Raw genomic sequence first — 27,319 nt, 5'->3', positions numbered from 1 at the left:
TCGCCTCCGCCCACACCCGCCCCTCATTGGCTAGGGTAGAATCTTGGTCGCTAGGATACCATGTACTTCCGTTTCCTTCCCCCCGCCCCCTCCTAGGCGTCATCGAGCCCACGTTCGTCCATTTGACCAATGGCAGGTGGACAGTGGGCGGGACTTTATCTGCCTGGACCAACGAAACGCAGGCTTAGTCGGGCGCGGCGCAGCCAATGACCGCGGGGCAGCCCCTGAAGAGTGGCTAGGGCACCCCCACGCCCATCTTCCCTCCTCCTCTCAGCCCCGCCCCTTCCCAGCCCTGCTACAGCACGGCGCTGGCCGCAGTCTGACAGGAACGGGACAGAGCCAAGATGGCGGCCGCCGACGGCGACGACTCGCTCTACCCTATTGCGGTGCTCATAGATGAACTCCGCAACGAGGATGTTCAGGTGCGGAGGGTACAGGGGGCTCGGGAAAGCCGGGAATGAAGACGTGGGAATTCGGGAGGCCCTCGCGGCCAGGCTCCGCGCTCGCTGGGAGTGGCGGAAGGGGGGGGGCGGCGGCCAATCAGCTCCCACCTCTCATCTCTCAGGGTCCCCGTACCCGATGAGCCGGAGCTCCGGATTGGCTGTCGGCACCACCGAGGGCGGGAGCGAGCGCAATCCTGTAGGGTCCCGGGCCTGCTGAGTGCGCGCGGCGGCCCCGGGGCTGGGAGGCCGGGGCCGGGGGTCCTTCAACTGGGTGTGGGAGGAGGAGGGAACCCCACGATTCGTCGTGGCCCCAGAATGGCCCCTTGGGGGTGCGCGACCCGCTCCGTGGGGAGGGGCCGCCTGCTTGGTCCGGGCCCGGGTGGGTTTGCCCCTGTTTAGGTGGCTTTCCGCATCTGGGCCGCAGCGCTGGGGGTGGGGGAGGGTTGTTGGTACGATTTCCCAAATGGGAACCGATGGCTGAAGTTTGCCTTCGGTCCCAGTTCTTGCCTCCCTCTTGCGGTGTTGGTGTAGACCTCAGAGAAGTAGCCCATCTTCCCTGTGCTCCCGTTGGCTGGAAGGGGGGATGCGCAGTTTCCTAAACGGGCCACCTTTTGGGGGTGTAGCAGGAGGATAGGGTGGCCCCGAGCCCGCCTGGGAGTAATGGAGAAGACGCTGTGTACCTCGGAGGCCTAGTGGCGCAGTGGTTAAGCCCTCGGCTTCCAACCGAAAGATCTAGCCCACCGAGATTGCTCCCATAGCGATCTGGTTACGTAAACATGAGTCAGATTGACGGGAAGATCCGTGGCCCTTACCTCGGGCGAAAGGCTGGGGAATCGCTTCCCACAGGTCCCAGTCTTAGAAATGCTATGGGGCCTTTTCTACTCTGCGTGTTTGATAGAACTACCAGCTCAAAACAAGGCTTCCCACAGTGGTGGAAAGGCGAAGCACCCAACCTATCCCATGCTAACAATCCCCCTCCCCCAACTGCTGTGTGACCTTGACACATCACTTCACCTTCCAGTAACCGTTTTCCATAAAAACGTGGCCCGTTTGGGTGACTGGGAGTGAATGAGTGATACCAATAAAACAGAATGGTGTGTGACCCGTTATAAGGGCCCAGTAAATGTTAGCGATTCTTAACTGGGAGTGGTGACTGAAGAAGCCCCATTGCCCCTTGGGCCTTGATTTTTCTGCTTGTAAAACCAAGGGACACAGGGACATCTGCCGAGGCTGGGCGCCGGCCCCGGGGTTCTGATGCTTGTTCTGGAGTCAGGCAAGCTCTCGCCGTAGTAGGCTGACTCTTTGCTGCTTGCTGGTTGATGTGGATAACCAAACTACACTCATTGCCGAGGAGTCAGTCCTGGCTCATCGTCCCTCTAGAGGGCAGGGAGAACTGCCCCTGTGGGCTGCAGAGACTATTTACCGGGGTAGAAAGCCTCATCGTGTCCCTTGGAAGGGCTGGTGGTTTTGAACTACTGACTTTGGGCTTGGGGTCAGCAGCCCAACGTGTAACCACTATGCCACCAGACCATCTTAATTGACATGGGTAGATTAGGGACTCTCTAACCCTGATTTCCTCTTGGGTCCCACGGAGGATAATTGTAAACACCTGCCATTTATCAGGTAAGGCACCCTGGATGGCAGAGCGATTAAAGTTGTAGGCATCGAACTGAAAGGTTGGTGCCACCACACAGTCTGCTTCCATGGCGATTGCAGCCTAGGCAGGCCTTTCGGAGCTTCTCTTCTGCCCTAGAGGACCACCTTCAATCAGAAGAGACTGAATAGCAACGGGTGTGTTTGTTTGCGTAATGCCTCAGGTAGGCGTCCCTGGGTGGCGCAGATGGTTAAGCACTTGACCGCTCGCCCATAGGTTGCTGTCCTGAACCACCCGGAGGTACCTACGAAGAAAGACCTGGCAGTCTGCTTCCTGTAGGTCCTCGCCATGTAAACCCCGCAGAGTAGCTCCGCTCTGCATACGGGGTCGCCGTCAGTCAGCATGGCCTGCCCGGCAACTGAGCGCGATGACATGGATCAAGTAGGGGCTGGGCATATAGAGGTGCTTAGTGAGAGACAGGTGTGGGCCCCGGTGGGAAGGAATCCAGCAGGATGTTGTGAGAGTGACTCAGTGAGTACCATTGGGGCCTCTAATAGTCTGTGCTGGGGCCCAGGTGTACATCAGGGAACCAGCAAGCCCATAAGCGGGATGGACAGGTGTGAGCAAGTGGCTTGGAGAGAAAGGAGGAGAGGTGGAGTGTGGTTTTAAAAAATGTGATCAAGGGAGCCCCTGCTGAGGTGACAGTTGAGCAAAGATCCAGTGGAGACAAAGTACGGAGCCCTGGGGCGCTCACACAGATGTAAATGGGGCGCAGGAGGTCCGTTTTAGGTCTCCAGGCAGGAATGCCCCCCAGGTTGTGAAGCTCAAGACCAGGCTAGAAGGAGGCACCAACTCTGGGAAGGTCAAAAAGAGCCTCCCAGGAAGAGCTGTGCAGAGACAGTGCCATGTTTTTACCAGTTCCACGCTGTCTAGTCTGCAGACGGTGCAGCCCCTAGCACATTCATTGTTGATGCTCCATTTTCTGTGTGAAGAACCCAGTAATTCAACCTAGGGGATTTTGCACCTGTTTTTTCAGTGCCTGGGGACGGTTTTGGTTGTCCCTTCAGGGGGATACTACTGGCTTCTCTTGGGGAGATCAGAGAGGCGGCTCAGGTCTCTCGTTGCACAGGACAACCCTGCCAGAGTTGGCAGCCCTGAGGGTCGCTGGGGCTGAGGGTGCTGGCTTCAAAGGAAGGAGGCAGAAAGGGTCAGGCTCCTTTACATTTCTTTTCTAATTCTCGATGACGTTTGGGTCTCTTCTTCAGATCCCTGCTCTGTAAGCATGCACTTCCATTGCCGTGCGGCTGCAACAGCTTGCCTGGTGAGCGTCGTCGGGTGTCCTCCAGTTGATGTCCAGCCCCATAGGGCTTTCTGGCCCTGGCGGTGTAGTGGTTACACATGGGCTCTGATCTTCAAGGTCAGCAGTTCTAAACCACCAGCCAGCTAGCTCTGAGGGAGAAAGTTAGGGCTTTTTAATCTTGTAAACAGTTACAGTCTTAGAAACCCAGAGGCATGTCTACCTTGTCCTTTGGGGTCACTGTGGCTTAGCAAGGACCTGATGCCAGCGAGGGAGGGCTGCCTGGTGTATCCCTGTGAGAATGGATGCCTGGGGCTTTTCTCCCCCTGGAGCAGCTGGTAGGTTTGAACCGCCTCTAACCAGGTGTCACCTGGGCTCCTGCGTAGTGGCTCAAACAGCCCACATGTATTGTTTCATGGTTCTGGAGGCTCCAGGAGCTGCTGAGGCTTAGGAAAGGAACTCTCGGACCATGGCCACCCAGGTGAGCACCTCCTTGTCGCCCAGCCAAGAGGAAGACAGACCCAGCTTGGAGGTGGCAGCAGGGGAAGAAACAGGTCAGCCTCCCATCATTGCATTGCGGCATCTCCAAACCCTCAGGAAGGCTAACACAAGGGTGAGCAGTGTGCCACCTGAAGGTGACCGCCCCACTGCCCTTATCCAGTGTGGTTTCACAGGTGTATCAACCGCACCCGGGCAGCTAGGGGAGTACGTGGCTGCGTTTGATTGTGTGATCTTACACCTTTCTTTGCTCGCTGTAGGTGGCAAAGATTTACGTGCTTCTGCCGGGACAGGTTTCTTCCTCACTCAGACTCCCGTTTTCATAGGTGTTACTGTGTCGCCACCTCCATCGTACCTAGCAAAGCCTCCAGGGCTGCTGGATCCCCCACAGGCTGCGCTCTAACATTATCCCCTCTTGTTTTAGCTTCGCCTCAACAGCATCAAGAAGCTGTCCACCATCGCCTTGGCCCTCGGCGTTGAGAGGACCCGCAGTGAGCTCCTGCCCTTCCTGACAGGTACGGAGAGATAGGATTAAACCTGCGGTCTTTCAGAATGAGACAGAGGCGAGGGAGGGTGGGTAGTGGGGGTTGGATTTTGCTGACTTTCCTCACTCACAGCAAACGGAGCAACCCTGTGACACGCAGCGGGCTCTTGTGAAGGGTCAGCGGTGTGGCCAGTTGCCCTCCTGCTGATTCCGACTCATGGCAGCCCACGTGCCCAGTGTAGAACTAACTGCCCTGCTGGGCTTTCCAGGTTGTGAGCGAACCTATCTTCCGAGGCCCCTTTGGGTAGATTCGAACCTCCAACCTCATAGCTAGGAGTCAAGAGTTTAACCATCAGTGTCACCCAGTGTTATTTTGTTGCGTTAAGGAATCTGGTGTTGTGGCCTGCAGTGCAGGAATGGCGTGGCACCCAGAGTAGCGGGGACTGCAGAGAGACTTCTCTGAACTGTGGGGTCCCAGGTGATGTGCTTTGCTCTGGACCATGGAATGTTCAGAAGAGCCAGGGAGACACGCAGTATCAGAAAAAATGGCACAGGACACCCCCTGAGCTTACCCTGAGAACATTTCAGAGGTGGTTTTATCCCCCACTGAGGAAGTTCCACAGGTGCCCTGGAAGAAAGGCCTGGCCTGGTCTCCTTCCAGAAGGCTCCCGCAGGTCTGCTGTGCCCACACGGAGTCCCCAGGGGTGGGAACGAGCGGCTGCAGGGTGCTTGTCTTTGCTGTCGGCTTGCTTTCCCGCAGGGTTTGAGACCAGGGCCTTCAGCCCTACTCTGTGAGGGGAGAGGTGGTCTGGGGTGAGGCGGCCGCTTTTCCCTGCAGGGAGGCTGTAAGGTAGCCTGCTGTTGAAAGACTTGGTGGTATACACGGTGATGCATGCTTGGCTACTTTCTAACTGGAAGGTTGCAGGTTCGAATCCACCCAGAGGCTCCTCAGAGGAAAGGGTTGCCATCTACTCCTTCCACATCAGCCATTGGAAACCTGGAGCACAGTGGGGTCACCAGGAGTGGGACTTACTTTACAGGGAACTGGACAGGGGCCCAGGGTCCTCTGGAGCCCCACCCTGCAGGCCTTGTCAGGCCTCAGGAGCCATGGTTTGTCATCTGCCTGGGGTCCCCGCTGGGAGGCCTCTGCATATTCACAGGTCAGCATGACGCTGCAGACCGCCGTTGCAGACCACCACAGCCCATAGCCGCTCACGGAGGCTGTTTTGCGATTCCACCTGAGAAACCTTGCATAGGTGTCTCTACATCTGTACAGGAGCAGGCAGCTGAGGGTTGATTGGTGGATTAGAACTGCCGACATTGTGGTTAGTGGCCCAATTGCTAACTCACAGCACCACCTGGGCTCCTTAGTGTGTAGTGAAAATCCTCCAAAACCACACTCCCTGCCCTTCAGTTGATGTGGCTTGCAGCGACCTTGTAGCAGAGTAGAACTGCCTCTGTGGGTGTCTGAGACTCTGTTTATGGGGGTAGAAGCCCCGTCTTTGTCTCGCAGAATGGCTGGTGGTTTTGAATTGCCCACTTTGTGTTTAACAGCTCAGCGTGTCACCACGATGGCACCAAGATTCCTAGTGTGCAGTTGCAGTAGGACAGGGTTGGGGATTTCTAGTGACCAGAATGCAACATGAGGCAGACAACGAAGTGAGCACAGGCTACCAGGAAATGGTGCCAGTCGACATGCGCACACACAAGACCTTCCATTTGTGAAGACCCACTTGAACGAGGGCTGTTTCTGGGTGTGCTGCTGGCTGCCTGGAGCAGGAGGCCTGACCCCACCCACACGGTTTCTGTCTGCTGGAAGCAGAGGGGAGGCCATGGGCTGGGCTTGCAGTGGCCAGCCTGTCACCGAGTCTGTCTTGCTTCCACAGACACCATCTACGATGAGGATGAGGTCCTGTTGGCCCTGGCGGAGCAGCTGGGAACCTTCACCACGCTGGTGGGAGGCCCAGAGTTTGTGCACTGCCTGCTGGTAAGTCCGCAGGGTGGCCAGGGTCAGCCGGCCCGGCTTGGGGCTGCAGTTATGGAGAGGCCTTCTCAGAGCAGAAGGCCCGGGAACATCCTGCTCTGGCTCCGTGCTGTGGGGCCAATGCCCATCAGTGTGTTGAGGGGAGTAGAGCTGAGCTGCCTGGGCCCCCCTGGCTGTTCTTTCCAGGGGCCTGACCACCAGGCCTGTCCTGAGGTGACTCACACCTCTACATGTGGTTGGCGGCTGAGCTCGTGAACCATTTGTGCCTCAGGGACTATTGAGTCAACAGCAGTGACCGTGGCAACACCAGGAACACCGGGGGCATTCTGACCAGCTCACTGTCACTGGGCTGACTGTCAGATGGAAGCATTCAAACCCACCCGTAGCCCAGGGACTGGCCAAGGTTCTGACGCTCACGTCAGCTAGCAGAGAGCTCTGAGGGAAGGCGAGAAGTGGGGCCGGCCAGCCGCCTGGCAGGCCTGTTTCCGCTTATTTAAGGTAGGACAGTGACAAGACCTGCTTCTGAGGGCTCAGTGAGTTAGAGCCGGTGCCCCTGGAGTTGTGTGACTCAGTGGTCAGACTAGAGCATGTTGGAGGCAGTGATGTCATGTGGGCCTTCCTGGGTGACTGCTGGCGGAGAGGATAGTGGTTCTGATGCCCCCGAAGTACCTCCGAAGAAAGGCCTGGTGATCCCTTTCTGAAAGGACACAGCCTTGCAAACAGTGGTGCACAGGGGGTTTCCGTGAGCCTGGATGTTCTTTTCCTGCTTGGAGAAATTTGAGAGAGGTGTAGGTCCCCTCTCTGTAAAGACTGTGCACTTTGAGGTTCCTGGACAACCTCCCCAGACCTCTTTATAGGTGGCCCGTTGATGAGGCTGTGGGTGATGGGCTGGGGAGGGTGAGGTTGCCGTTGGGTGATGCCCCACCTGCCTTGTGCCACAGCCGCCCCTGGAGTCGCTCGCCACGGTGGAGGAGACGGTGGTACGAGACAAGGCGGTGGAGTCCCTGCGGGCCATCTCGCACGAGCACTCGCCTGCAGACCTGGAGGCCCACTTCGTGCCACTGGTGAAGCGGTTGGCAGGCGGTGACTGGTTCACCTCCCGCACCTCGGCCTGCGGCCTTTTCTCCGTCTGCTACCCCCGAGTGTCCAGTGCAGTCAAAGCAGAGCTCCGACAGTAAGTACCCACACAAGAGCCCCTTCTTGAGGCTCCAGGCCCTCCCTCCCCCCCGGGACTGCAGTCTAGAGCTGGTGTGCATGAACCCCGGCATCTCCTCCCCACTGTTCACTTGGGAAACGGGACCACAGTAGCTGCTCTGCGTGGTGGGCACAGTGACCTTGGCTCATGGCACGTGCGTAGCTGTGGGAGATCTGTTCTGTGCCTCGGGGTTGGGGCTTGACGGGCCCTTGGGAGTCCCACTCCTGAGCCCCAGCTTGCCCCCAGGTACTTCCGGAACCTGTGCTCAGACGACACCCCCATGGTGCGGCGGGCCGCAGCCTCTAAGCTGGGGGAGTTCGCCAAGGTGTTGGAGCTGGACAACGTCAAGAGCGAGATCATTCCCATGTTCTCCAACCTGGCTTCTGACGAGCAGGTGGGCCACTGCCCCCGCCCCCTCCAACCTCCCAATCCCCATCCCCGGTCCTCAGAAGGGGAGGTGGAGCCTAACTGCAACCACCCTCTGCCTAGGACTCAGTGCGGCTGCTAGCAGTGGAGGCCTGCGTGAACATCGCCCAGCTCCTGCCCCAGGAGGACCTGGAGGCGCTGGTGATGCCCACCCTGCGCCAGGCTGCTGAGGACAAGTCCTGGCGAGTCCGGTACATGGTGGCCGACAAGTTCACAGAGGTAGGTGAAGGACACAACCTGCTCCCACAGGTGGGAAAACAGGCCCTCAGAGGGGGGCAGGCATGATGCCAGGGCGCCAATCCCATGACTCCGTGGCAAGTTGGGTCTGACCCACGTTGCCCACCTCGTGTTTCCAGTGTCCATATTACCGCCTTTTGTTGCCTTTGGGCGCACAGCTGGTGCACTGGGTCATGAACTGGGCTGCTGACCACAGGTCCGGGCTTCAAACTCACCAGTCCTCCACGGGCGAGACGGTCGTCTGCTCCTGTGAAGACCACAGCCTGGGAGACCCGAACGGGCAGTTCTACCCTGTGCCACTGGGTCCCTATGAGTCCCTGTCATCTCAGTGGGGTGGCACTTGGTTTAAATTCTTCTTTTAAAAAAATTATAAGTCTAGTCATCATTTTGGGTGTGGGAAACCTGACATAGAAATGTACAGACAGTGATGCGTGAGTGAGTGACCTGCTACCTTCAGAGGTGTGTGGGGAAGTAGAGTTAGGAATAATGCAGTTGAAGGATAATGGAGTTTTCCCACGAGCTCTTTGAAGCCCCCCTCGCGTGCAGTGCACGCTATTATCGGTTACCTTAACTGTCCGTACGCCGGGCTCCTGTACCTGCCACATGCCTCTCCCGCCCCTCTTCCTGTCTGCAGCTCCAAAAAGCAGTGGGGCCTGAGATCACCAAGACAGACCTGGTCCCCGCCTTCCAGAACCTGATGAAGGACTGTGAGGCCGAGGTGAGGGCCGCCGCCTCCCACAAGGTCAAAGGTTGGTGCTGGCGACCAGAACTTGTCAAGCGAGTGGGAGAGTGGCAGGGGCCGGGCAGAAACCAGGCCTTCAGGCTCACCTGTCCCCTCTACCCCCTCCACCCACAGAGTTCTGTGAGAATCTCTCGGCAGACTGCCGAGAGAACGTGATCATGACCCAGATCCTGCCCTGCATTAAGGTAAGGTGTGCTTGGCATGAGAAGGGCAAGGAGAGATGAGTGGGAGTCTGGCGCAGGGGCCACTCAGGCACAAATTAACTGCCCAGCCTCTGGGGGCCAGGATGTTCTTAGGCTTGACACAGTGTGGCCTCCTGGTGGTTGCTGAATCTGAGATGGGAGGGGGCAGTGTGCGCCCCCTCCCCTGAGGTGGTTGACTGTGTTCATCCAAAGAACTTTGGGACTAACCCTGACTGAGCCCCTTAGTCACCCTCTGATTCTGGAACTGAACTTACCCCTGGGCTCAGCTGTCGTACCATAGCCTGTAGGGTGAGCCATTGGGCCTCACACCCATCGTTCATCATACGACACCAACAGGACAGATGCTCAGGGAGAAGGCTTGGTAGGCAGGCAGCGACAGGAAGGACCAAGGGCCACTGGTGGGAAGGAAACGGGGAATTGGAAGAGCTGTTACCTACTTGGTGGGTAATGTTGAAATTCAAATTGCATATGAATTGTTGAGTGGAAAAAGCCATTTGTGAGTTTTCACCCCAGTCACAATATCAGAAAGAGCTGGGGGATTTGGGTGGGGGTGGGGGGGGCAGAGGTCACTGAACACTGAGCAGGTGGGGTACATGGGAAGTGCCATGCCCGCTGTACCCCAAGAGCCAGCAGCACGGGTGGGATGGGCAGGGCAGGGCAGGCTGGTGGTCTGGCTCGTGAGGAGTCGGTGGCCACTTGCTCCCGCAGACCTGCCCTGATCCAAGGGCTCCCCCTCCTTCCTCCTCCTGACCAGGAGCTGGTGTCAGACGCCAATCAACATGTCAAGTCGGCCCTGGCCTCAGTAATAATGGGCCTCTCGCCTATCCTGGGCAAAGACAACACCATCGAGCACCTCCTGCCCCTCTTCCTGGCACAGCTGAAGGATGAGGTAAGGGCACCAGACGGGTACTGAGCGCTGGGTGTTGGGGGCTGACAGGAGACTCAACTGACCACCCAGATGGGCCAGGAGCCTCCTGGAGCCTCGGCAGGCACAACTCTCCATGATCACTCACTCACTGCTTTGCATGCCTTTTCCTGCTGACCACTGCCCTCAGTTGACGAACTGACTGACAGAAGGCTTTAGGAAGAACTGCTGCAGTTTCCTGGCAACCCTCTATGGGAGCCAGATCCCCGGGCCTTTTTTCTGAGCTGTGCGCGCATGTGTGTCCCACCAACCTGTAGACTGGTAGCCGAGCTCGGTCAGTGTGACACTTGAGGGCCCTTTCCTGGACAGGGCAGTAGCTGTCCTGACTCCATGTCCATGCTGGACAGTGGGGCTGCCCACAGGGTTGCTGGGGCTGTGACTCTTGACAGCTGCTCTCCTCATCCAGTGACCGGGCGGGCGTGTTCCCGTGGCTGACTAGCTCGTTGGCAGTTGAGCAGCAGTTGGCCGTCTCATCACAGAGCCTCCTTTCCTGGATTTTCATGCCCAACCCACCCCCCCCCCCCAAATCGAGGCCATTCCCGCTCACAGTGACCCTGCGGAGCCGGCGAATCAGGCCACAGAGTAGGGGCCTCGGCATGACCAGCCAGATGCAGGATTCAGGGCAAGGGAGAGTTTTGGCAGAGCGCATGTATGTGTTGAATACAGACTCCACCTTCAAAGGGACTCCCTTCCCTTGAACAAAGCAGTGTGGGGGTGTGGGGGTGATGGGAGCGGGGACTAGAGTCATATCCTCTAGTAAGGCATTGGTTCAAACTGCAGTCTGCCCTAATCCTGCCTGAGCCACATACCAGCCTACTCTGAAACGGGGCTGTCAGCACGGCCAAGGAGAGACCTGTGGTCCCAGGGCTGTGTTGATTCTCACTGCACCCAGGGAGCCAGGGCCGCGTGTGGGCTCTGAGGGAGGGGACACCAAGTGGGGCCCAGAGGGGGGCAGGGTGGATCCTGGAGGTACAGCTGGAGCCTGGGAGAGGCTGAGGACACAGGATGGGGGGGCTCCTGGGTGGTTCAGGAGGCAGCAGGGACTATGGGGGCGGGAGCCTGTTTTCAGGCTCCCTGGTAAGGGCTGTGTGGCGACTGGGCAGGTGGTAGGACCATCTGCCTGTGGGCGGGCAGCTTGTTTGTGTAGTTCTGCTTGCAGAGGCCCCAGTTAGTCCTCCAATCAGCGCGTCCCATCTCAGCTGCCTCTGTGCGTGGGCATGCGCACAGTAGGACAGCAAGGGGGAAGCAACGAAAAGTGTCGGGTCACATTGCTGATTTCACCACACACACAATGAAGTTTTCAAAGCACACTGTCAGACTCCTCCCCCCTCTCGCTTTGTGACTGTCACTTGCTGCTGCCTTGGGGAACACAGATACTGGCACGGTGGCTGCTAGTCTGCCGAGTCGGCTCCGACTCACAGCAACTCCGTCTGTGTGCAGCAGAGGGAAGTCCTACCAGCGCCTGTGGTGCGGTCAGAGCCCGTGGTTGCTGCCGCCACGTTAGGCCGTCTTGTAGAGGGTTTTCCATACTTGCTGCCCTTCTGCCAAGCCTGAGGTCCGTCCGGGGCTGAGACGTCCCTCCTGAGACCTGTCTGAAGCATGTGAGGGGACAGGTCTCCATCCCTCCTTTTAAGGAGCACCTGGCTACACTTCCTCCAAGATGTGTGTTGGCGCTTCTGGCAGTCCACGCGGTAACACACAGTGCTGGCTGCGCGCTCCGTGTCTGCCAAGCGCAGCCAGACTTGGCCCAGGGCTCTTCAGACAGATGAGGAAGGGCCACCTACCTGGTTTTAGAGGCTTGTCAGATACTTTAAAAGTTGTTCTGTTAGGTAGGGTAAAAATAATCAGGACAAAACATTGTCCAGTTCCTCTTCTTCAGCATCTTGGCATCAATGACATCTGCCCTGTGCTACAACCCCTACCACAACAGAGACCCCGCCCTGCCCTCCCTGGCCCGTACTCAACTACTCGTCACTATATTCAAAACCAGACTCACTGCCACTGAGTCAATGCCGGCTCACAAGTGACCCTGTGGGATGGGTGAGAAATGCCCCTGTAGGTTTCTGAGACTAATTTTACAGGAGTAGAAAGTCCCATCTTTCATGGAGCAGGTGGTGGTTCCATGCTGCTGACCTTGCAGTTAGCAGAAGGCAGCGAGCTGTCGGTCACCGGGGTCCCTCGTCTCTATTCGGCTGTTGCGGATGTTTCCCGAGTGGGATCACGCAATCCCTGCCATCTCATGACCAGCTTGTTTCATGAGCATGTGCCCGCTCTCCGTCTGGGGACGAGCGCTGCAGTGGACGTTTCCCTACTAGTCTGTGCGCTCCTTCCTGCTCTCGGGGTTTTGTCGGGGTCTGCCTCAGAGTAGGAGTGTCAGGTCACATGGTCATCCTGGGTGACAGTGGGGTAAGTGTCGGACTGCCAACTGGGAGGTCGGCCGTTCAAACCCACCAGCTGCTTTGGGGGAGGAAGCTGAGTCAGACTTGTAGCCTGGGACCCTGAGGGGGCAGTTCTCTGCTCTCCAGGATTCTCTGAGACAGATGTCACCCTGATGGCCGTGGGCTTGGCTTCCGCTCAGAAGTGCTGAGCTTTTCTGCATGTGTCTTGCTGACAGAGAGTGACTCCTTGTCCTCTCCTGGCCCTCGGATCTACCCTGGGTTGGGGACCCAGTTGGTTGAGTTCTTTCACCTTCCTATTGCTCTGTCCCCTGGATGGCCATGGGCCGTCTCAGAGCCTGTGCCCGCCCCTCTCCACAGTGCCCCGAGGTGCGGCTGAACATCATCTCCAACCTGGACTGTGTCAACGAGGTCATTGGTATCAGGCAGCTGTCCCAGTCGCTGCTCCCTGCCATCGTCGAGCTGGCCGAGGATGCCAAGTGGCGGGTGCGGCTGGCCATCATCGAGTACATGCCCCTGTTGGCCGGACAGCTGGTAAGGCAGGCGACCCGGGCTTTGGGGTGGGAGCAGGAGGGGTGGCCACTGCCTGGGGAGGGAGACAGCCGGGTGAGCCAGTCATGAGCAGGGCCTCGGGGGCACAGTGCCCGCTCCAGGACCATGGGGAGTCCAAGGACAGGCTGCAGACAGTGAGGTATGACAGGGTGGGCAGAGCCCCTGTGGAAGGAATCTAGTCCGTGTAGGTAGCTAGCTTCCCTGAGCTATCGATACGCCTCCCCCAACCCCTCCGCCCTCTCCTGTAGGGGGTAGAGTTCTTCGATGAGAAGCTCAACTCCTTGTGCATGGCCTGGCTGGTGGATCACGGTGAGTGCCTACAGCAGGAGTGCAGGGTGGGAGGTGGGTATCCTCTTGATAGACACACGGGGCCCCTCCAGGCCAGGACCCTGAGAATAGATCACTGACATCTCTTAGCCCCACACTGAGGAGGTAGCCATGGCTGTTGCCTGATCCTCAGGGCGCTGTGGGAAGTACCCTGCTTTAGGCACCGAGCAGAGTCCAGGCAGACCCAGGGAGGGTGCCTGCTCCGTTCCAGACCACGGAGGTCAGTGAGCCAGGCGAGCACACAGTCAAAAGTGTCCTTCAAAGGCTTGTGCTCCCCTGGGCAGAGAAGAGGCCTGCTTACGTGACCCTGTGCCTGTGATGCATGCAGTCGAGTGACAAGAAGTATGAAGGATTGCCAGCGTGAGATGGGCATTGAGGTGGAGCTGTCGCAGCAAGATTGGCAACGGTCTTGCTCAACTGGCAGGGACGCCCCAGCCTTAGTGTGCATAAAACGCACCTGCTGTGAAGCGAGGTGTGAGGGGCCCGGTGTGACTGCACCTGGTTCTCAGTGACCTGCTAGGTACACCCCTGTAGGCCCCTAGTGGAGTCCTGCCCCTTGGTACCTGACAGAGGCTGGTAGCTGAGGTAGCCCAGCCCCTAGGATCTGTAGGGACTTTAATCTTTACTCCCTATCCACACCTGCCTGTCAACCCCCCCCCCTCCCAACTTACCATCCCGCTTACCCATCTCCCTCTGCTGCAGTCTACGCCATCCGCGAGGCAGCTACCAGCAACCTGAAGAAGCTGGTCGAGAAGTTTGGGAAGGAATGGGCCCACGCCACCATCATCCCCAAGGTCTTGGCCATGTCTGGGGACCCCAACTACCTGCACCGCATGACCACGCTCTTCTGCATCAACGTGAGCACCCCTGCTCCCCAAGGAAGAGACGCCTGGCTACGTACATGTGGGCACAGGGATGAGTCTCAGGAACCCAGTGCCAGAGGTTGGGGCTTCTAGCGTCGGGGCCGCGGGTGGTGGGCGGCTCGGGCTTCGATTAGGTTGGCTCTACACCAGGCGCTTATAATAGTCTGGTAGGAGGAAGCACTCCCATTGGTTGGTGTTGTCACCTTCCTCTGACCGTACTCTGACAAACCGGGCACATAAGCAGACGCCGCAGGGTGGGATTTCAGAGTACATGCAAATTGGTGTGCGCCTCTCTTCCCCGGCGGACTTTGCACGACCATCACACCAGAAAGGAGTGCTCCCCGGGACAGGGGTCAGGGCTACATTTCTAGCCTGAGTTTAGGGGACTTTTGAGGTTGGCAGGTAGCTCTGGAGCAGTCAGAGCTGGGAGACTGTTCCTCCCCTGGGAGGGCGTCATGTTGACAGGAAAATGGTAGGGGCTTTAGGGAGCAAATGTGCTTCCTCCAGGAGAGCGGCAGCTGGACTCTTGAGTCCCCCATACTGCCGTGTCCCTGCAGGGCCAGTCCTCCCCAAGGTGGCCTGGCCAGGGGCATAGGACTGAGACTTACACTCGAGGTAATCTCTCCTTTGTTGCCCCTCCGGCCCTTAGGTCTTGTCTGAGGTCTGTGGACAGGACATCACCACCAAGCACATGCTGCCCACCGTCCTGCGAATGGCCGGAGACCCTGTTGCCAACGTCCGCTTCAACGTGGCCAAGTCCCTGCAGAAGATAGGCCCCATCCTGGACAACAGGTGAGGCGAGGCCCGGCCCTTCCCCGGACCCCAGCAGTCTTTCGTACTGGGCCGAACCCCCGTTGTAATCTGTGGCCTTTGAAGACAGAGCTGAGGGTTGGAGGCCCGCTGCCGCTCTTTGCCTGCAGCGTGCCCTTTCCCTAGGCCTCAGTCTCCTTCAGTGTAGAGTGGCACTCATTGGAAGGGAGAAGGCGTGGGTCTCTACTAGGAGTGGACACTAGAAGGGTCCCCAGCAAATGCCTGGGTGGCACAGATGGTTCCCGTGCTTGTCCAAGTCCGCCCCGAGGCACTGCAGAGACAGGCCCCAAGACAGCTGGAGGCAAGCCTTGGAGCACAAGTCTGCTCTCACTCACACGGGTCACCACCATGATTTGGGTTGGCGTGGAGGTGTTTGTGTGTGCACGCACACACACATGTACAAACTAGTAGGGGTACCAGTTGTCCTCTATTTTCAGTGTTCCAGCTCTCTCCTTCCCTGGCTGCTGGGTCTAGAAGGTTCTTAGTCCAGCTCCTTGATGAGAAGACGTTTCCCTTACCCTCTTTTATAAGCCTGTACCTCCCACCAAAATCATGTGCTGACCAATCCCTCAGTTATCACAGCCACCTTATTTGCATAATAAGCCCCTGCTTATTGTGGTGTTTACTTACCTTATTTGCATAGTACTGTCTGATAGATTTGTTTAGATAGCTGTGAATATCGATGTAAAATGCACAGTTGGACTGGAAAGCAGAACCTGCCCCAGGGTGCATTTAGTGTGCACGTTTTCTTCTGAACAAAGTGAGGGTTTCCAGAGAGCCTCAGCTTTGCACCGGGCACTTCGTACACACTCGATTCCGCCATCCCAGCGCACTCCCCTCAGGGCTGTCCCTCGTCCCCCTTCCCATTGCTCCTCCTCTTCTAAGCCGCCCAGCTGTGTGAACACAGGAGGGGTCCCGTGTGTCAGTCCTGAGACTCCACCCACCTCACACTTGGTGCTCAGGGCCTTGTCTTCCAAGCTGCCCCCGCTGACATGCCCGCTCCTTCCTCCCCTGCCTCCCAGCACGCTGCAGAGCGAGGTCAAGCCCGTCCTGGAGAAGCTGACCCAGGACCAGGATGTGGACGTCAAGTACTTTGCCCAGGAGGCTCTGACAGGTGAGGCGTGGAGACCCCAGGGAACGCGGCGGGGCTCCGGGCTCGGGCTGGGAGCAGCAATGGGAGACTGTTGTTGATTCTCCGCCTCTGCCTCTTCCTCCAGTTCTGTCTCTGGCCTGAAGCTGAAGGACGAGCCCACACTGGCCTCGGGTGTCTACCTGCCCGTGCCCCTCCCTCGGGGAGCCAGTGGCTGCCGCTCCCCGTGCATGGTCTGACCCCAGGCCCCTTCCCCCAGCACGACTCGTCCCCTCCCCAGCCCGGGACGACTCCTCACTGTTCACCTCCCAGGGGGGCTGGGTGAACGAACACGAGGCAGGACAGGTGAGACCCTGGGAGGCGAGGCCCCGCCCAGCCAGGGAGAGACTCAAGCTTCCCAGGTTCCTGGCTCTTGCTGCTGCATCACGGACCCCTCTCCTGTCAACTTCTCCACCTCCCTCCTTCCTTCCACCTCAGTGATTTTTTTGTGTCAATTGTGTTGTTTTTATTTTATTCTTCCCCCCTCCCTCTTTTCCCCTTTTCACAGACAAATAAAGGTCTAGAAATAACCGGTCCTCTGGTCTTTGTCATTGGCCACTAAGACATAGTCTTTGCCTCTGTCGCGGTTAGTGCTGTGGAGTTGGCGCCAGCAGATAGCGACCTGTCTTACTACGGGATGAAACACCACCTGGTCCTGCGTCAGCCTCCCAGTGCTCCAGCCCACTGTTGGCCAACACTGTGTCAGTCCCTCTCATGGAGGGTCTTGCTCTCTTGTCCAACCCTCTGCTTGGTAAAGGGGAGGGGCAGCAACAAAGAAGGCCTTCAAGGAGATGGACTGACACCTGAAACACCAACCTTGTGGTTAGCAGCCCAACTTAGCCGACTGCCCTAGCCTTCTGTTTCACTCCCACCTGGTCACAGTATGGGTGTCACACAGCCTGTTTCCAGAAGGGCCAGACGAAGTCACTCGTGGCCCAACACACCACTCCCAAACGTAATGACTGAATGGTGATGGCTGTTTCCCCCGTGTGCTTTCTACTGCAAGTGGGGCTCCTAGGATGGGTTTCCCACCTTGTATATCTGCCTCCTCAGCCAGAGCCTGATGGGGTATTCTGCCCCTACAGCATAGCAAGACCTCTCCTGTGGGGGGAGGTCAAATGTTCACAGGCATCCTCCCTGAGGGCGGTGATCAGGTGCCAGACTGACAGTGGGCCCCACTCCCTGCTATTAAAGACAATGGACAGGCCTGCAGTCATCTACTTGGTTCCTATGGGGATCTAGGGAATAGGTCAAGTTAAGCTGCCATCCTAAACCTAGGATCCGCCCATCTTGTCACATGTATATCCCCAATCCTTTTCCTATTATAGCACAGCCCCTTCCTGGGACGTATGTCCTCACCTGTAATTAGGGGGCTTGCACGTCCCCAGAGAATATAAAAGGCCTGGGCTAGCATTAAAGAGCTCTCTCTCCCTCCACGTGGACCATCATTGGGGCTGAGGTGAGCATGTTACTATGAATCGTGACTGACTCCATTTATTTCAATACTTCACTTCTATCTCTCATGCTCTCAGTAACTACTATGATCTTTACTTATTATCGCTGTACAATTGTGCCTCCCGGACCCGTAATGATGTGTTAGGGACTGGCTTCCCCTGACATATGGCGCCCATCACGTGGGGGCTTGTGGGAAAAGAACTCTTGAGTTACATCCCGTGTAACAATTGCACGGCCTCACGGACAGTGAGGGTGAATCGGGACATATTTGAGTTTATTTTTTAAGTGTGTTTTCTAGTCCGAGTGAGATATGGGTCAGGCAAAGAGCAAGGATAGAGTATGGTGGTATCACTCTTTGCCACCTCTTGAAGAAACACAATGTAGTGGTAAAGAATAAGAGAATGAAAGAGTTTCCTCAATTGGTAAAGAAATTTAATCCTTTTCTGGAGTCAGGAACCTTTGATGTGGAGATCTGGGAAAAGGTAGCCATCAATTTAAGAAAAGCTCACAGGGAAGGGCAGAGCATACCCATGGAGACCTTTGATCTGTGGGTGCAGATTAAAGCAGTGTTGGAGCCGCTGCAAGGAGAGAGAACAAAAGATGAAGACCAGCAGAGTAGTGAGAAACCGCTAAGATACGCAGACTTAAATCAGGTGAGAAGCAGGCAGAATGAGTTTCAGGCAGATTTTAGGTGTAGCTGGGAAAACTGAAGTTTGAATCAGGAGATAGCAGAGTAGAAGCATCTGCCACCAGAATACAGCTCAGGGAATCAATACTATCAAGCAAGCCAGTGCTGGAGGAGAAGAGATTAGATCCAAAGGAATGCAAATAGATTTAACCTAGAAAGCGAAGCTGGGAAAGAGGCAAAGCACCTTTGCTCTCGCGAGTGGAGAAGAGTATAGCTCAAGAAGCAGACTTAGAATTCAGATTGGCTTATCCCGTTAGAATTATAGACGGAGCCTGATGACCGTCACTGCGAAGGGAATCAAGAAAGGCGATATACTTACTGCCTTTCCTTTTAAGTTACTAAAAGATCTCAAGCAGGCAATCAATGATTATGGCCCAGAGTCTCATTTTGTAATTAGCATGGTAAGGGCCTTAGCAGAGTCCGAGAGCTGGAACCCTACAGACTGGAGAGCTTTAGGGAGAAGTTGTCTTTACTCTTCAGAATCCTTGCAATAGCAAATGCTGCGGAAGGAAGCAGCCCTTGCACGAGCACGCAAGAATGCTGATGAGATAGATACAGGGATTCATCAATTGCTAGGAGATGAGAATTATATCACAGTTGAGTCTCAAATAGTTTACTGAACAGACAATAGGACAGATATGTGAGGTTTGCTTAAGGGCCAGGGGAAAGATAATTCCATCAGCTGAGTTACATGGCTATGAGACAGGAGTGATGAGCCTTATGCTGACTTTGTGTCCCGACTGGAAGATGCTATTTCCAAGTGTGTGAAGAATGTCCAGGCAGTAAGAGACCTAGTGCACAAGCTATCTTATGATTTCTCCAATAAGCACTGTAAAAATGCCTTGCGTCCCTACAGGGAACAGGGCACGTTGCTGGATTATCTTAGGGTATGCAAGAGTGTAGAGGCAGAGGAACACAAGGCAGACCTCATGGCAGCGGCCTTGGCAAATTATATCAGACCTAGGAAAGAGTGCTTTAGTCGCGGAAAGACAGGTCATCTTCAAAGAGTGTGCAGACAGCACAGGCCGATCAGCTTGGCCGTGAAAAGCAAACCGGTCTGCGCCAGAGCATGGACCAGGGACTCCTAATTGCAGTTTAAAAGAACCTGAACTCTGCCCCCGCTGTAGGAAGGGAACTCATTGGGCGAGCCAATGTCGTTCAAAATTCAGCAGTGAAGGGTTGCCATTAGAAAAGGCTTCCCAGCGGGAAAATAGAGAAAGGAGCTTGATACAGACCCCACCCAGCAGAACATGGGAGGCAAGGTGTTTGCCTGTAAAGATCTTAAAGAGAAACTGCGGGCATCTTCCAGCCTCACGGCAGGAGACCAGACATAGCCAAACTTGCAGAACCCCAACCCCTGTTCTCCCTGCAGTTGGTTTGAGTAACCAAGAGATGGCTCAGAAACCCTTGCAGCACCCTGTTGATTCTAAAAGGCAGGAGCCTCCTATTGAAAGAGTAATACAGTTTCTATCGGGAAGATTTGACCTAAGTACTCGGAATTAAAATTGATACTGGAGTTGATCAGAGTTGTGAAGTAAAGCCAAAAGCTGTGATTAAATCAGAAATTATTAAGAGCGGTAATTGGGGTTCGCTACCTAAAAGAACTATAGGATGTTTATTAGAAAAGTGTAATGTAAATTCTCAAGGTGTTCTGACCGTTGCTGGAATTATTGAACAAGATTATGAAGAAATTAAGGCAGTGATGAATTCTGATATATCATGGTTTATAAAAGATCGCTTAAGCCAATTTTTGCTTCTTTGCATTCCTAGAGTAAAAATATATGTCTATCAGGAAAGAGTACTTGAAAAGTCTGAACACCCTTTAAATCAAGGGGTCTTTTGGAATGCTGTTGTGGGGAAACACCAGCGCCCCCACATGGAATTAGAAATTGAAGGGAAAGGGGTTTTAAACTTTGTATGTAGGGTCTTTTCTTTAGAGCAATCAGGAGGGCCCAAGACCTGCCCACTAGCTTCCTCTAAATCCAGCTTGGAAGGAATGAGTGAAGTTAACAAAGAGAGACGATTGCAAGGTTGTAAAATCACACAGTTTAAGAAGCCTGAAGAGCAAAGCGGCTTAATTGAGCCTATAACCTTATTCGTAAGCTTGGAGAAAAAATGTCTGCTTGGTAAGTTACTTAAAGAACAGCTGAACAAATGTATTAAGAATCTTTTCAGTCTTTCGATATATGATAAGTTCTCACAATTTAGCTCTCTCAGAGCTGAGAGCGAAAATTTACACAACAATGAAGGCTATCTAACCAATCCTTACGCTGGGTCAAGGCCTAGCAAGTCAACTGAGACTGCTAGCAATGCTTTAAAATCTGAATTGTTAAAGCAGAAGGGGGAAAAGAGGAATCTTACATGTGACAAAGTTCATTTAGTCATTTTAACCAAAAAAATTTTCTCCTTACTAAAAGCTTGTAATAAAATTAGGGAATATAAACACGTTTTCACTTCTACAGAGAAAATTGATCCAAAATAAAATAAATAAAATTGATCCTAAGAAATCTGAAGATGATGGAAACCGCATTTGGGATCCAGGTTCATCTGTCACCTGGAGAAAAGGCTATGCATTTATATTTTTACAGAATAAAGCTGTTGGACTTTCCTTAGGACGCAACCATGTTTGGAGAAAGATAGACAAAGAAGAGATGGAGAAGCCACCAATATTAATCATAATTCCTTTTTCAGATTAATGACACCCCGAAGAGAGGGGCTATTTATATTTTCACAGGCAAAGGAGATAGGTGGATTTCTCTTCAGCCAGCAAGGCCCAGAAGAAAGCAGGGAAGCTGATATGTGACCTGACCCCCTGCCCTGTTATTGAAGTTATTCAAAAAGTCAAGAAGACCTGGCAGATTCCTGAGAATGGCGATTGCTGAATGCTGAGATATTCCATAGCTGACGCTGTTTAAGAGAAACTCTGGGACTCTATCATAACTGAACATTTTATACAATGACTGGACTTTTACTACAGACTATTTTGCTGAAAGAGCAAGATTTTGGACTTGTCAATGCTATAATGTGATTGGAATATAACTGATTTCTGTGTAACTCCTTACCTATATAATGTAACATTGCATGATGGGGATTTGATCAGGAAACATTTGCAAGGGTTTAAGGGAAACATTTTAATTAGATATTGATCATCTTTAAAAGGATATTTTCTATACATTCAAAACAGGCTTGAGGCATCTCCTGGCTCTGATATCATTAAGCAATCGGTGAAGGGCATGGAAGGATTGGACCCTCGTGCTTGGGTTCAAAGTGTTTCTCATAGCCTGGATTCCAGCCTAACAGTGCTGCTCATTATCACAATTTTCGTCCTGGCGATCACGTGTTGCTTCTATAGGAAGCTAAGGCGTATGAAGGAGAATCACACGGCCTCTATGGCACTTTTGAAGTTCGCGCATGAGGCAAATACCGTGAGGAGCAGAGAACGGGAAGAGAGTGTTTAAGGATGAATCGCAAAGGAGCCTGGAAGGCTAGGTTTCTCGTGGTAGGAGGGGGACCTCCACCCTTGTGAGTTGTAGGTAAGTCCTAATCACATGCTCATGACATTGTTCCTCACTTTACCCTCCTGTATGGTGCTGCTCTGAGGTTGTCTCTTACAAGCACAGAGCTCGTTGCTGTGTGGCTGGCAGCTTTAACTATAAAAGCAGACATTTCTATTTGGCTCTATTTTCTTCCCATCGTGGTATCCAATCTCTCATACCTTCCTCCAATAGCAGATGGGTATAGGGGACTTTTTCCCCAGCACCTGGATTCAAATGTCTCTATTAAGCCTGAAATTTTGGCTATATTAATTGGATCATGAAGTTTTGCCTTGACAGCTTTTAATGTATAGAAAATAACCATGTCGCCCATGTGGCTTTGGAATTTTATATATAAAAGGGGAACTTGTGGGGGGAGGCCAGATGCTCACAGGCATCCTCCCTGAGGGCCTGTGAGTTGCCAGACTGCAGTGAGCCCTAGTCCCTGCTGTTACAGACACTGGACGCCTACAGTCATCTATTTGGTTCCAGTAGGTGGGGTTTACACCCTGATAATGGTTCCTATGGAGGTGCAGAGAATAGGTCAAAGTTAAGCTGCCATCCTAAACCTGGGATCCGCCCATCTTGTCACATGTATACCCCCAATCCCTCCTCTTCCTATTATAGCACAGCCCCTTCCTGGGACATATGTCCTCACCTGTAATTAGGGGGCTTGCATGTCCCCAGAGAATATAAAAGGCCTGGGCTAGCATTAAAGAGCTCTCTCCCTCCACGTGGACCATCATTTGGGGCTGAGGTGAGCATGTTACTATGAATCATGACTGACTCCATTTATTTCAATACTTCACTTCTATCGCTCATGCTCTCTATGACTTTACTATGATCTTTACTTATTATCACTGTACAATTGCGCCTAGTGGACCCGTAATGATGTGTTAGGGGCTGGCTTCCCCTGGCACACTCCGTTGACCCAGGTCCCTAGAACAGGCTCTGAAGGGAACACGCCTCAGGGTGCATCACAAACTGAAGGCATCACAAGGTCAGGCCAGCGTCCACGTGGGGAGGGCCAGAGACAGTCCCACCATTGTCAGTCTACCCTTTGTGGCTCAGGTGGCAAACTTGAGCGTTCCATGTTAGCTCTGCCAGGCACATGCAGAGGGATCAATAGACTAGTGGGAGCAAGTTGAGGATTGGAACTTGGTTCTGGAAGCTAGAACCTGTCACAGAGCTATCCTTGTTGAAGGGGGAAGAGATTGGAATGAGGCCAAGAGACCGGAGAGGCTTCCCTGTAAGAGAGGAGGTGTGAGAAGAAGCAGGGACCGTGGAGGGAGGGCAGAGCTTCAAAAGGGTGCGAATCCCAAGGTCAGGATTTGGTGACGCAAAAGGCGTGTTGATCACCTTGACAACCAGGATCGAGCTTTACCTGTCTCCTCACTTCCTCCTGCTTCCAAGTGACACTGTTCCTGCCAACCTTCCACACATCTCCGGGCTTCTGATGGTAACTGGAACCTCTAGTGGGGAACTAACTTCTCACTCTAGGGGAGGAATAGGTTCTGTGCTTGTTTGAAACGACACAGGTGCAAACCAAAAACCAAGCTCACTGCCCTTGAGTCAGTGTTAACTCACAGCCCCTGTGGGCTTCCGAGACTGCTTATGGGAGTGGAAAGCCCAGTCTTACTCCCTCATAGTTACTGGTGGTTTCGAACTGCTGACCATGCAGATCACAGCCCAGTGCAAAACTGCACCACCAGGGCTGCAGGGCTGCTTATACGTGAGACTACTTTCATGTGCGGAGTTTTCTTTCTCCCTATTGCTGTGGTCATGAGCCCAATGTTGGGAAAATTCATGGAGAACCATGAGTGAAGCTCACGATCTGCACATGGGCAGTCAGTCTCTAAGAACGTATTAATGAGCCTCACACAACAACGTTTTTAAGTGCAAACACAACACACTTGTGCTCACCGCCAAGGTATTAGGTGCCGTCGAGTTGATTAGGACTCACCGTGACCCAGTGTTCAAGGAAACAGCGCCTGATTCCACTCCACCCTCACAATCGTACCTGAACCCACTGTGCCAAGCCAGCACATGTCCTAACATGTCCTAAGTCAGTGTGAGACCAACACTGCCATACTTCTTCCGAGACAGATCGGTTTGTCATTTTAACTGTGCATGGTACGTTCAGTACTCCAGCACCACAATCTAAATGCATCAACTCTTTGGTCCCCGTGCAGTGTCTAACTTTCACCTGCCTATGAGCAATTGAATATAGCATGGTTTGGGTCATTCACACCTTCGTCCTCAAAGTAACTGCCACAGCTACAACACAAAGAGAAAACCCGTTGTAAGACGTATAAGTGGGCCCAAGCCGGGCAGCTCAAACCTTCCAGGGGCCACATTAAATGATAAGCAGATTTAGAACTGCCCGGAAAGGTGGGTGCCTTTAGTCCCTATGTTCAAAGGCTCAACTGCTACTCAGCATAGTTGCTGCGTGTGAGGTATCTACCAGCCCCCACAATCGAACGGGTTCAAAGGGGTGGTTGTGTAATTGAGGGGTAAAATTGGAGATATCAGACAAGATAAAGCATGCAATTCAAAAAACAAAACATGCAATTAATGCTCACCTCCAGGACGGCCAGGATCTCAGCAGCCAGGTCTGAGTAGAGAAAGCAAGTATATTTCTAATCACGGCTTAAATACACTTAGGGGATGTGCAAGCCCCCTAGTTATATCGTAGCAGGAGGGGTTGTACCATAGGCAGACATGCAGTAGGAGGGGGAAGAGCTAGGGGTGTACATGCAATAGGAAGGGGAGGCACTAGGGCCAAACATGACAATATTGGGGGACTCTAAAGTCAAGATGGCAGCCTAACCTTGATTCTCCTTGAGTTGGCTTGACCTTGTCTTTAGGCTCTCCTTGAGAACAATCCACTATTTTTATCAGCAGGGAGTGGGCCCCACCTAGGGTGAGACAGACTATAGGGTCCGGTTGCTGTGGATGACTGATAACCTTTAGGCAGTTGACCTCCAAGTGCATAGCCATTGACCATGTGTTAGTAAGCAGCATCTTAGGTTTGGGAGTGGGGTGGGGGTGGTGTTAGTGTGGGTACATTAGAGAAACAAATCCACAGAAACTCATGTATAAGAGTTTCATATAAAGGTTAAGTGCACATCAAGATAACATCCCAACCCAGTGCTGTCCAAGCCCACAAGTCCAGCATTAACCCATACGTCCAACACCAATCCACAAAGTCCTCCTCCATCTCACAAAACATACTCTATGACGCTGACTGCAGGAGGAAAGCCGAGCCAGTGAACGTGTAAGCATCTCAGCACTGGCAGGGGTCTACTCAGGGCTTCATCAGGGGAGGTTCATGTGGCTTCTCCTCAGCCATGTCTTGCAGGAAGTGAGCCTTGCAAAGCTGAAGCAGGGAACTGGCTAAGGCAGCTAGACCCTGCTCCGACCATCAGAAAGCAAGAGACCAGAGAACTAGAAAGGCAAAGCTCACCGAGTCATTTATTCCTCCGCCCTTCAATTAACCCCACTTGTGTTTGTTAGCCAGGTTGGCGCAATCAACTAAGTACCGCAGGGGGACAACCTAGGGAATTACCTTTCTGTATCCCCCAGCTGTGTTAGACCGGGTTGACTAGAGAAACAAATTCATCGACATGCATGTATGTGTAAGAGAGAATTTTATCTCAAGAAAATAAATAAATAAAAACAGCCCAGTCCAGATCAAGTCTGTAAGTTTGATATTAGCCCATAAATCTGATATTAGCTCATGAATTCCTCTTCAGACTCACAGAGCACATGCAATGATGCCAAATAAGATCACAGGCTGGTGGGTAGGAAGGCCTGTGGATCCAATGGCAAGTGGATGCATCATCAGGGCTCTGGCAGCCACCAGTGTGGCTTCATGTGGCTTGTCAACAGGAATGTGAAGCAGAGTACCTCTGGGTGGGCTTGATCCATTAATGTTCTGGCTAGTAGTTAAGGTTTTTTTTTTCCTCTCTCCAAGTTGACAAGCTGTAAATTAGCATTTACTATTATAATGATAAAAATGGTCTTACACTTCTTAGAAGAATCTATTGGGAAACAGACATAATTTGAAATATTAGAAACATAGCTTGAAAAAATATGGCTAAAATTAATGTGATGATTCAAAGGATATATTTGAAATATTTGGAAGAAATTCATGCACACATATTTATAGATCATAAATAATGTATGGTCTATGTGTTCCAGTAAATGAGAAATTAGAAAGACTATCATAGGCATAAAACTATAATTTAACATTAAAATATTTACAATATAATCTCTCTGGAAAATTTCTCACAACAAACAAAAAAAGATCAATAAAAGAATAATCTAAAAACTTCCACACACAGCATAAAAAGACATTGGCATAACATTCAAAGCAATTGATAAGATCAATTCAATGGTACAATTCTAAAATAATATACATTGGTTGGGATTATTTAAAAGTATTTGAATTATATGTTTGATAGCAAACTCAAATTGAGTTGTAATTCCAAACTATTTATTTAAACAAAACTTTGGAGGAAAAAAATAAACGGTACATGAATTTGCCTTTTGAAAAATGCCCAGTTTTTAAAAAGACTTACAGTAACTAAATAACAAATCTGAGAACAAGTCAAGACATAAAAAATGCTCTGCATTTCAGTAACTGTACTGCAAAAGACCACTTTAAAGTGTTAAGAAGCAACACTGTCACTGTGAAGGTTAAGGTGTGCTCTACCCAAGCCATGGTATTTTCTTTTAAATCATTTTATTGGAGGCTTGTACAACTTTTATCACCATCCATCCATCCATCCATCCATCATGTCAAGCACATTTGTACATGTGTTACCCTCATCATTCTCAAAACATTTTCTTTCTACTTGAGCCCTTGATATCAGCTCCTTATTTCCCCCTCCCTCATGAACCTTTGATAATTTATAAATTCTTATTCTTCCATGTCTTACACTGTCCGATGTCTCCCTTCACCCACTTTTCTGTTGTCCATCCCCCAGGGAGGGGATTATAGGTAGATCATTGTGATTGGTTCCCTCTTCCCCTCCTGGTGTCCCAGCTCTCATTATTGGTTCTAAGGGGTTTATCTATCCTGGATTCCCTGTGTTTCCAGCTCCAATCTGTACCAGTGTACATCCTCTGGTCTAGCCGGATTTGTAGGGTAGACTTGGGATCATGATAGTGGGGCAGTGGGGGGTGGGGTGGAGGAAGCATTTAAGAATTAGAGGAAAGTTGTATGTTTCCTTGTTGCTGACTGGCTTGTCTCCTTCCTGCAACCCTTCTGTAAGGGGGTGTCCAGTTGCCTACAGATGGACTGTGGGTCTCCACTCCACACTCCCCCTCATTCACAATGAGAGGGTTTTTTTGCCCTTTGATGCCTGATACCTGATTCTTTCGACACCTCTTGATCACACAGGCTGGTGGGCTTCTTCCATGTGGACGTTGTTGCTTCTCAGCTAGATGGCCGCTGTTAACCTTCAAGCTTTTAAGACCCCAGACGCTATATTTTTTGATAGCCGGGCACCATCAGCTTTCTTCACAGTAGTA

General features: G+C 52.9%; 1 protein-coding gene across 1 annotated transcript; it reads left to right on the top strand.

Annotated features, from left to right (window-relative positions):
* Window positions 1-262: 262 nt before the first annotated feature.
* PPP2R1A (protein phosphatase 2 scaffold subunit Aalpha) lies at window positions 263-16,635 on the top strand. Its single transcript, XM_075537412.1, has 15 exons — window positions 263-422; window positions 4,257-4,347; window positions 6,203-6,303; window positions 7,242-7,474; window positions 7,742-7,889; window positions 7,985-8,140; window positions 8,793-8,907; window positions 9,015-9,085; window positions 9,858-9,992; window positions 12,785-12,958; window positions 13,225-13,285; window positions 14,006-14,160; window positions 14,816-14,958; window positions 15,999-16,090; window positions 16,194-16,635. The coding sequence occupies exons 1-15, from the start codon at window positions 345-347 to the stop codon at window positions 16,208-16,210; spliced, it is 1,770 nt and encodes a 589-aa protein (XP_075393527.1). The 5' UTR covers window positions 263-344; the 3' UTR covers window positions 16,211-16,635.
* The last annotated feature ends 10,684 nt before the right edge of the window (window positions 16,636-27,319 follow it).

The sequence above is a fragment of the Tenrec ecaudatus genome, chromosome 18 (genome assembly GCF_050624435.1).
Source record: "Tenrec ecaudatus isolate mTenEca1 chromosome 18, mTenEca1.hap1, whole genome shotgun sequence".
Classification (NCBI taxonomy): Eukaryota; Metazoa; Chordata; class Mammalia; order Afrosoricida; family Tenrecidae; genus Tenrec; species Tenrec ecaudatus.
The sequence above is the reverse complement of the archived record's forward strand: the minus strand, read 5'-3'. Positions and strand labels throughout refer to the sequence as shown.

Excerpts from the sequence above, each read along its gene's own strand:
- PPP2R1A (XM_075537412.1), top strand. The coding sequence starts at position 345 with ATGGCGGCCGCCGACGGCGACGACTCGCTCTACCCTATTGCGGTGCTC. Across the intron at positions 4,348-6,202 it reads GCTCCTGCCCTTCCTGACAG|ACACCATCTACGATGAGGAT; the intron begins GTACGGAGAGAT and ends TTGCTTCCACAG. Across the intron at positions 12,959-13,224 it reads CCCTGTTGGCCGGACAGCTG|GGGGTAGAGTTCTTCGATGA; the intron begins GTAAGGCAGGCG and ends CCTCTCCTGTAG.